Source organism: Oryctolagus cuniculus, chromosome 12 (assembly GCF_964237555.1).
Source record: "Oryctolagus cuniculus chromosome 12, mOryCun1.1, whole genome shotgun sequence".
NCBI lineage: Eukaryota > Metazoa > Chordata > Mammalia > Lagomorpha > Leporidae > Oryctolagus > Oryctolagus cuniculus.
Window position 1 is genome coordinate 63,473,578 of NC_091443.1, and position 9,507 is coordinate 63,483,084.

Genomic DNA, 9,507 nt, shown 5'->3' on the forward strand with positions numbered 1-9,507 from the left:
CAGCTGTCCTGAGTCCCAGGCATCTTGGCTTGGCAGCCCCCGCTCCAGGAGAACTGGTCACTTTTCCTGGACTGACGCCACCTCCTTCACGTGCCTGGAAGGAACCAGGACACAGGAAGCAGCAATGGGGCCGGGCAGCCCGGTCACCCCGAAGCGCCTGCAGACGGTGACTTCCTCTTGGGGCCCTGTCTCCACAGGTCTCCCCGGTGCTTCGAGACTTCCTGGAGCGGATGCTGGTGCGGGACCCCCAAGAGAGGGCCACAGCCCAGGAGCTCCTGGACCACCCCTTCCTGCTGCAGACGGGGCTGCCCGAGTGCCTGGTGCCCCTGATCCAGCTCTACCGCAAGCAGACCTCCGCCTGCTGAGCCACTTCCACAGTGCACCTGCCACCTGTGCCCACAGGCAGGGCACACGGGGCGGCCAGCCTGCCCCACTCTCAGTATTCTCTCCAAAGATTGAATGTGAAGCAACCCCACCCCCCCGCCCCTCTGCCCACTGGGCCAGGCCGGACCTGCCCCCTCGGTCTCTCCCTCCCTCCCCACAGTCCCCAGCTGCCTTTGGGCTGATGGAGACTCCTGCAGGATGCCCTTTGTTATTTGCCCAGGGATATTTCTAAGAAACAGAGACTGGCGCTCCTGGCCACTGGGGCCAGCACAGCAGGCAAGGCTGCTGCGGGTTTGTCTGTGTTTTTTTTAAAGGGAGTTGTACACGGGCAGTCTGCTCGTCTAGGGGTGGGGGTGGGGGGTGCGGGGAACTGCTGTCCCCGGCGCTGGAGTCAAACCCCGGGGTCTCAGGAGCCAAGGGGAGGCTCTGACTACCTGAACCCTTCTTCCTCCCAAGTGTCTGACTTCCTGAACCTGCCCCTGACCCACCCGCACAGCCTGCTCCGAGGCCCTGGGCAGCACAGGGAGCATTCTCTGAGCGAAAGAGGAGGAAGGGGTCGCTGTCAGAGTGGTCTCACTCCACAGGATGCAGAGGGGGAACACGTGTGGGGGGGGAGAAGGCTTCCCGCCAGCCTGGGTCCCTTTGGGTCACCCACAGCCAGCATCAGGAAGGCTGCCCCCACCTCCCTCCCACTCACCAAGAGCCTGCTGCCTCGGCCTGGCTCCCCACCCCGCCAACCCACGATTCTCCCCACCCAGGGAGCGGTGGCAGTGAGTCTAAGGCACCTTCGGGGCCTCCGGGGGCTGGTGCCATGTGAGGGCTGGAGCCCAAGGGAACACGTCTGTTTCTTCTGTCCATTTCATCTCAATCACCAGGTCATCAGGGACCCATGCTTCTCTTCAGAGCCCTGGCCTGGGGGAGGTGAACCTGGCCAGTGTGAGCCACCTGCCTCCTGTACCCCACCCCCACTCCCACCTTCAGGGCTGCTGTGAGACAGGGAATTCCAGGGAAGAACTTCCGGCATCTGGGCCCTACCTAGATAATATTTTTAGATTCCTCTGCTCCCTAGTGGCCTGCAAGGAAATTTGCAAGGACTTTTTTTTTTAAGGGTCAGAGTTTTAAAAACAAAAGCATCTTCCCTAGAAATTTTTGTGAATTGTTTGCACTTGTGCCTGTTTTAAATTAAACTTGAGTGTTCAAAACCTCCCGGCTTCCTGCTGTCTCTGGGATGGGAGCTGGATGCCGGGAGTAGGTGGCAGGGGTGGCCCCCTGCTGCCCCTCGCCACACAGCTCAGTGGTCCCTGCAGGCTGTGGAGTACCCAGGCCCCTGCTGACCGAGGCCAGAGGAGGGACACAGGAAGTGACAGGCCCCTGGGACTGAGGGAGACAGGAAGGCAGGGCTCCTTCCCTCCCCTGGGAGAATGCGCCTTCTGGGAAAGACCGGGTCAAGCGCCTGCCCACATCGCTTCTCCCTCCTCCTGCCAGCTGCCCACTCCTTGGACCCCCAGCAAGTGACCAGAAACTTCCAGTGAGAAAGCCATCCCCATGGAGGGAGAGGGTGTGGCCCCAGAGGAGAGCAGAGCGGGCCTGTGGTTCTGGATAGGGGCGCGTCAGTGGATGAGACTATCCTACCGATTCCAGTACCCTCTTCCTTCCAGAACTCCCAATGTTCACGGACATCTCTTAGGGGTAAGGGGCCATCCAGACCGCTGCCCGGGGGCTGTAGTCCCAGCCCCAGTGGCTCCGTGGGAAGCGGTGCCTGTGACTTCCCCGCTGGAGGAGCCCTGGGAGGCTGGGATGGAGGGGACCTCCCCAGGACACAGCGCCTCCCTCCACCTCCGCGTCAGGAGAGGCTGCTAAGGCAAACAGAGGCCAGTTCTCACGACGGAACAACACTGGGTTTATTAACTGCTCTTCTGAGTTCTCAGAGTCCTTCCTCCACACGCCATCACTCCCAGAGCCGGTGGCTGTGTCCCTTGGCTTCACACACAGGCCAGCGCTGCCTTGATTTCCGAGTGCTGAGCCTCGGTGGCCTGGGCCACTCTTTGCAACAGCGAAAGCCACAGAAATGGGAAGGGCAGAGTATCTGGCGCAGTCTCTTCCAAAGTGGACAGAGCAAGGGGGGGGCCCTAGGCTCGCTGCCCTGGGGCTGACCCCGAGCCGGAAGGACAGCAAGGCTGGCAGACGCACAGTTCTGTTCAGACGGGAGCCAGCTGCAAGGCTGCACAAACACGACTCAGCGGCCAGGCCCCGGCTGTCCCACAGGGAGAAGCCCTCACCCGTGGGCTACCCAGTAAAGAGGGTCCCGGGTGGCATCCATCCAGGAAGCCGCTTGTCAGAGACGCTGGAGAGATGACCCCTCTTCTGATACAGTGCGGGACCCAGACCTCCTGCTGTTTTTAAGCCAAAATACTAGTATCCTTCCACCACCATAAACTTCCTTCAAAGTCAACCCAGCGGAAGAAGGGCCCAGTGACCAGGCAAGGATCCGAAGGAAGCCGTTTGCACGTAGGGGGCCCGCCAGCCCCTCCTCATCCCCTCGGGCTTCTCCGGTGCTCCCGTGTGGCTCGCCCACCCTGCAGACCGCGGATTCTTGGGGAGAGGGCAGAGCAGCTCAGCAAAGGAAGCAAATGTCAGGAGAGCGGGACCCGAGATTTGGAAATCCTAACGGAAGGGCTGGCGGCTCCCGTTTGCGGGCAGAGGGCAGGAGCTCTTGGGGCACGGGCCCTTAACTTGAAAGATGAACCCGAGCTCCCACTGCTCCCCTGTGAGAGTTTTTGGTTCACTGGCCCTCACTTCATGCTACGAAGGGACTTCAAGTATCCGGATTTAATGTTTCACAAGAGGAGGAGGATGCGCGCGGGGGAAGAACCCGAGACGCGCGGCTTTGCTGCCGGGAGAGCGCGGCACCGCCACCAGGGGGCACCAGAGATCACGTCCGGCTCGCGCGCCCCGGCGGCCTCGCGGATCTGGGGTGGCTGGGTGTCCACACTGCGCCTGACACCTGCACCGGCCCCGTTCCCCATCTCCTTCCCACACGCCCCAGGCCCAGTTTCTCCGCACGGCCATTTTCGCTTCGGGCAGTTGCCTCGGAGTTTCTGGTCTGCAACCTTCCGTTCGGGAAAGACGTCTTGCGAAGACCGCAGCGCAGGCAGGTGAGGAGCTGTGCGCTGCACCCTCGAGGTTCAGAAAATGAGCCCCACCAGCCGCCACAGGCGGGCAGAACGCCCCGACACGTGCGCTGGCGCCGCCGCACGGTCCTAGAGCCCACGGGCTCCTACACGCCCCCCTTGCCCGCCCCCTCGCTAGGCGGGTGGGTATAAAGAGTCGGAGGGCGCGGGCAGGAGAGGACGTGGGACTCCGCGGGGAAGAGGCTTTTCGCTGCCTCTCCGAGGTGGCCCGTGACTCACTAGTCCGCCCGGAGGTGAAGCTGGGCTGGGCCGCGTTCCGCGCGGCGGCGTGGACGCAGGGGTTTCCACCCCTACCGTCCAGCATCCGCCTGCCTATCGCGGGGCGGTTCCGCGGGCGCCTTCCGGCTCTCGCCGGAGTCTGATGTAATTTAAGCCCGTACCTGCAGCTCGTGTGGGCTCCCGACTCCCGCGCGCCGCGGTTTCACGCGGCAAACACTTCAGTCAATTATCCCCCTCGCGGAGCTGCTATTTAAAGAGATATTGTCAGGTTCTTAAGCCTCGGATCAGACCCGCTGCTTTCTGCTTCAGAGACAAAGGCTCAGAACACGAGTTCTTTGGGGATTGGAAGCAGCACAATTAAGCAAAGCCGTTGCCACCGTTGCACCCTGCTGAAGCACCCACGTGCGGGCCGGGGGCGCGGGGAGGGGCGGGCAGGAGGCGCCGAGTGTCTGCCTGTTTCACGCCTCTGGCAGTGGAAGGAAGGCTGGGCCACGAGGGGAGCGGCGCAGCCTTAGTCTGGGGAGGGGGTGCTGGGGCGGTGACCCCACCTTGCCAATTAGGTCCTGGGTCTGCCTGGGGCAGAAGCAGAGGGACCCGGAGTTAGCCGGAAGCTGGTTCAGGGGGCTCTGCCGCCCGCAAAATACCAGCTCTCCTAGTCTTGAGGCAGGAGTTTGTCCCCAGATTCTTTCCTCATCGCGCTGCTGTCCAGGAAGGCTCGGGGACCCCTCTCGGTCCTCCCCAACTCTGACTTCGGGAAGGAAGGGAGGCGGGTACGCTGGCATTGCCAGCAGCGTAACTTGGTGGGGGTCGAGGCCTTTGCCCAGGGAAGGCCATGGGGCAGGGGCCTACAAGCACCTAGCAGCCTTAGGGATCCACCATCCGAGCAGGGAGGCAGGCTGCAGCCTATGGAACCAGTGTCCAGGGACAAGACAGGCAGGGGGTACGGAAGCCAAGCCGCTTGGGCAAGGGCATACCAGCGAGCACAAAAGGCTGGGGGAAGGGGTTGGTGGGAGCATCGTCTTGGTGGCGAAACGGGCTCTGAGGCGGGGGCAGGAGTCGAGGCGGACCCCCGAGAAAGTGAGGGACCTGGAAGGCAGGGAGAAATGTCAGCGGAGCAGAACGGAAGCCCGGGGGTGCAGGGCTCGCGTCTCGGGGCGCTTTACCGCGGGGCTTGCAGCGCCACAGCCTCGGCGCCAGCCTGCCAAGCCTTCGGCCCAGGCGTTGAGCCCGGCAGGGCGTCGGCCTCGAACTCCGGGCCACTCTCTGACCCTGGCGCATCTCCGACCAAGCTCGGGATGTCTGGGGCTGTGGAGCGTCGGCGCAAACCCAGGCGGCCAGAGCCGGGGCCGCCCTCTGGGTGGGGGCTAAGGCCGATGGGGGCTTGCACCGAGGCTGGGGGCGCTCCCTCCAGCACCTCGTGGGAGCGCCACCGCCCAGTTCCCGAAGACTGGGGTGAGTTTGGCCGCGCCATGAGGGCCCCCGCCCGTAGGCGAGCCGCCTCCTCCTCCGTCACCGCACCCAGCGCCAGGCTCATGCTCCGGCCCAGCTCGGGCCGCTCGCAGCCCTGCGCCCGATGCCGGCCCGAGCCCTTGCCGGCTGAGCCGGCCTCAATGCCGTGGCCATGACCCTGGCCGTGGCCGTGGCCGCCCGCCGCTCGTGCAAAGCGCGCCAGGAGAGGCCGCGGTAGGCGGCGGGGGCTGGGTCGTCGACGCTCCGGGCTGGGCGCGGGGGCTGGGCGGCCAGGGGGGCTATCGGAGTTGGAGCCCCGCGCCGCGGCGGCGGCCGCAGCACGGCCCCAGGGCCCGGTGAGGGCCTGCACGCAGGTCCCGTGGCCGCGGGAGGCGGCCAGCTGCAGCGCGGTGAGGCCTGCCCGGTTGGTGCGGTCGAGGCGCAGGCCGAGGCGGCGGAAGGAGCGCACCAGGAACTCGAGCACTGCCCCATGGCCGCACGCCGCCGCCCACATAACGGGGCTGTTGCCCGCCGAGTCGGCAGCTTCGGGGTCACCGCTGAACTGCACGAGCAGCTGCACGGCGTCCAGGTGGCCTCGCTCGCACGCCAGGCTGAGGGCCGTGCGGCCGCGCTCGTCCCGCAGGTTCACGGCCGCACCCTGCTCCAGCAGCAGCCGCACGAAGCGCGCGCGCAGCGCGGGGTCCGGCAGCCCCACGGCCACCATGAGCGGCGTGCGGCCCTGCTCGGCGCGGCAGTCGATGATGCTGCGGTCCAGCGCGTCCAGCACGAAGCGGGCCAAGTGCACTTTGCCCGCCTGCATGGCTTCCAAGAAGGTGCGCGTACCCGCTCGGGGGCACAGGTCCTTGGGCTTGAGCATGGTCCCAGCCCCGGCAGCTCCGCACGGGGGCGCCCCTGTTCCCGTGCCCTGCGGGGCCCCGGCCGGAGTCTGAGCTCCGGCGCCGCTCCCTTCGCCAGTGGGCGGCTGCGGCCGAGGATCCTGCGGTGCCTACTCCGGTCGCCCCAGCGGCTCCCAGGTCGCACGCGGGCGTCTCGCTGCTCCTTCCCCGGGTCTCCCGCGCCTAGAGGCGTCGGTGGCTCGCAGCTCGGGGCGCCGCTCCCGGGCCGCCACGGGACGACGGGAGCTGAAGCTCAGCCCCCTCCTGAGCCTCCCGCTGCTGTCCCCGCGTCCGGCTCCCCTCGGTCTCTCGCGTTCGGGAGCCGCGCCACTCACCCGCACCCGGGACAGCCCCCGCTCTCCTGCTGAGACGGTGGCGCCAGCCTCCAGCCCTGGCGGGGCGCGCCGCTCCTCAAGCTGCTGGCGCCGCTCCTCCGCCTCCTCCCCTCTCGCGGGGGCCGGGCCTCGCCGCGCCGAGGCGCTTGCTCCTTGCTTGGGGGGCTCAACGGCCCGGGAGCCGCCGCCCCGCCTGGGTACCCGGCTTTATAGCCTCGGGGGTCTCCATGGCAATAGGTGTCCTGGGAGCAAGCTGCGCCGTCAGGGCAGAGACGGACGCGGCGGGGGAGACCGCCCCTGACCCCCACCGCTTCGTGGGCCACGAAGTCGGGGAGCGGCTCCTCCTCCGCGCTCCCCTGGGAATGCGGCGGCGGTTGCGGGGCGGGGGCGGGGGCTGCTCGCCGGGGGCCACATGCACCCGACCCGGCCAATCCCAAAGTCGCAGTCTTCTCTCCCCGCCCTCCGCCCCCACCGGAGTCGGCTCCTTAGAAACTGGCGGGACCCCGGGCTCGTCCGAGGAGGATGGAGAGCTGCTTCCAATGGTCCGTGGCGAAAGGAAATGGAACCCCACTAGGGCGAGGTGGACGGGGTGCGAGTCTGGGGTGGCGGCGAGAGGCAGAAGACGAGGAGTCATTTGGGAGAGGGTGTACCTGTATCGCAGGCTGGAGGGCGGCGCTCAGTCTGGCTGCGAACTGCCACTCGAAGTGCAGCGAATCACGCGCTCACTCACAATTGTGCCTCCCGCACACGCTCTGAGTCCTCGCAGCGAGGGCGGGCGAGGGTGTGCGCGCTCAGAGCTCAGACGTCTCCCACCCCGTCAGTGCGCCCGCGGTCGGCTCCGCGCCTGCCGAGCGGGCGGAACGTAGACGCCGCGTCCTGGGACCCGAGAGGGTGGTGGGCGCGCCGGCGGCTCCCCGGCGCCGCCATCCCCAAAAGAGCACGGAGCAGGGTTCCCTCTAGGGTGCAAAATCACCCACTCCCGGACCACAGGGTTCTGGCCCTGACCACCCGCGGACTCCTTAGGAGAAAAGATCATGAGTTCCATTTTCCACGAGATGCTCGGAAAATGGCGCCGCCCCGCCTGGCTTGGGACGAGGGGAGGCGAGGAGCAGGGCTGCGATGAGTATTTGTCATGGAAGAAATGGCTTCGCCAGGTATCGGCGCAGACCGGATTCCTGAGAGTTTTCCATGAGTAGGACGTTGTGTTCCCAGCGGGGGATTAATAGTGGCAGAAGCGGCTCTGGATGGGAGAGACGCCCCTCTTACGGGGTTGGGGGGTGGTGCAGTCACCCGGGGACCGTACGCCTCCGCCTCATCCCAGGGCATGCGGTCCAGGGGATCAGAACAGGCTTTGGCGCTCGTTCAAAGAGGAAGCCGACCTGGGGGCTCAGGAATCAGCAGGGACATTCCCGCTGTGGCTTGGGAGCAGGGGAAAACGCCCCTAGGTGACCCTTCCAGTCAGAGGCAGGAAATAAGGGGAAGAATGGAGGGGTCCTGGGCAGAGTAACAGATGCCAGGGAAAGGCAGGGTCGAGGTGGGCTCAGACCAGGCTCACACCTCTCTCCAGCTCCAGGCTCTGCAGATGCCAGGCCAGGTCTGGGAACAGGGACACCCCCCACACACACCTCTGTCATGGGGTACATATGAAGTAGACTTGCGCACACCTTGAGCACCCCCTTCTCCTTTTCCTTATTGCATTTTTTTAAGCCCTGTGTGGAGGCTCTGCCAGTGCTTTCCTGGTGTCCCAGAAAGGGCTCAGTGTTTGACATCAGTGAAGTCGCAGCTTGGAGGCATTTACTAGCCGGGTGGCTCCAGGCCTGCATATTCTCGTCTGCTCCACCCGTGGGCCAGGCAAGCTTAAATGAGAGTGTCAACAAGAGAGCTACAGTTATTTAGAGTGTGGCCCCAAAGCCCAGTGCCACCCCCAGAGCTGGTGCTCCGGGAGTGGGTAGAGATTCGCCACCCCCAGGCAGCAGAAGGCTTTTCTCCCCTCCCCCAGAATCCGCGTGTGGCCTGAGGCTGTGTGGCACCTCCCAGTTGGAGGAGTGAGGCAGCAGGCGCCCAGGACGTGCATCTCTTGGTCCTGAAGAGCCATGCCCACTCCTCCCTGAGCTGGCTCGGCTTCCCTTAAACAGCTCCCTGCAGTGGCTACAGAGAGTTCCTGGGGAGAGCAGGTGCCCTTCTCTGGCTTGGCAGAGAGCAGAGGGCTGGGCGCCCGGGGGGAGGAGCAGCTGGTTCCATTCAGCCCAGCAGGCATGGCCATCCCAGCCAGGCCTGTGTTGGGCTGGAGACATGGCGCTGGGTCTCGGGCCCCTGCTCTGACTTCCCTGTGGCTCTGGTGTGTTCTGAACAGAGCAGAAGCAAAGCTGGGAAAAGCTGAGCCTGCCGCAGAGCACAGAGGCAGCCACCGCCGGAATTAGAAGCTGTCACTTAGGGAGCTGAGGGCTGACAGGAGCCGGAGCCGAGGCAGGCAGGGGGCAGGCAGGCGCGCCACACTCCGCCTCCCCTCCCACCTGCCCAGCCCCGCCACCCAGCTGCCAGGAGGGCTTCCTCCAGGGAGTGCCTCAGTCTGCCGCCTATCGCTCTGTCTGCAACTGCTCCCACTCCAGGACCCCCTTCTTTTCTCCTCAGGTGTCGCCAGCCCCCTCTCCGTGTCACGTTGCACCAGCTCGGCAGGGCTGGGCCTGGTGGCACGTGTCGGAGATCCAGAGAGCTGCCGCTGGGGCAGGAGGCAGGGTGAGTCAGCCGGGCACTCCAGCTTCTGAGTCAGCTGTGGGACCGGGAAAGGGGCAGGAACCCCTCCGTCGGTGCCGAAGCAGAAACTGAAGCATGGCAAGTGGAAAGGGACTCATGCCGCAGTCACCCAGCAGGGCTGGAGCCCAGGTGCCCTTCACCTGCCCCTGTGCCCCAAGGGGGAGCACCAGCTTTTCCTGTGCACATCCCAGCAGCCAGAGCTGAGTTCATCTCCAGGGCCCAGACTGGGCCTTGCCCAGGGGACAGAAAGCAGCCAGGTGGGGAGCCAGGCTGCACAGA

At 65.5% G+C, this 9,507-nt stretch overlaps 2 protein-coding genes across 10 annotated transcripts in view; one reads left to right on the forward strand and one right to left on the reverse strand.

Moving 5' to 3' along the window:
• PAK6 (p21 (RAC1) activated kinase 6) overlaps nucleotides 1-1,588 on the forward strand; it is a 32,992-nt gene extending 31,404 nt beyond the window's left edge. For all 9 annotated transcript variants that reach the window (XM_070053987.1, XM_070053984.1, XM_051822548.2 and 6 more), the window contains one exon: nucleotides 198-1,588. In XM_070053987.1, the coding sequence (XP_069910088.1) occupies nucleotides 198-365 (168 nt within the window). In that variant the 3' untranslated portion in view covers nucleotides 366-1,588. The remainder of the gene's footprint in view (nucleotides 1-197) is intronic.
• A 679-nt stretch (nucleotides 1,589-2,267) lies between these two features.
• Nucleotides 2,268-7,226, reverse strand: ANKRD63 (ankyrin repeat domain 63). Its single transcript, XM_051822556.2, has one exon. It carries the CDS (start codon nucleotides 6,118-6,120, stop codon nucleotides 4,954-4,956), a length of 1,167 nt encoding a protein of 388 aa, XP_051678516.1. The 5' UTR covers nucleotides 6,121-7,226; the 3' UTR covers nucleotides 2,268-4,953.
• Between the last annotated feature and the right edge of the window lie 2,281 nt (nucleotides 7,227-9,507).

What these genes read in the sequence shown, in the direction of transcription:
- ANKRD63 (XM_051822556.2), bottom strand. Translation starts at nt 6,120, where the DNA reads ATGCTCAAGCCCAAGGACCTGTGCCCCCGAGCGGGTACGCGCACCTTC.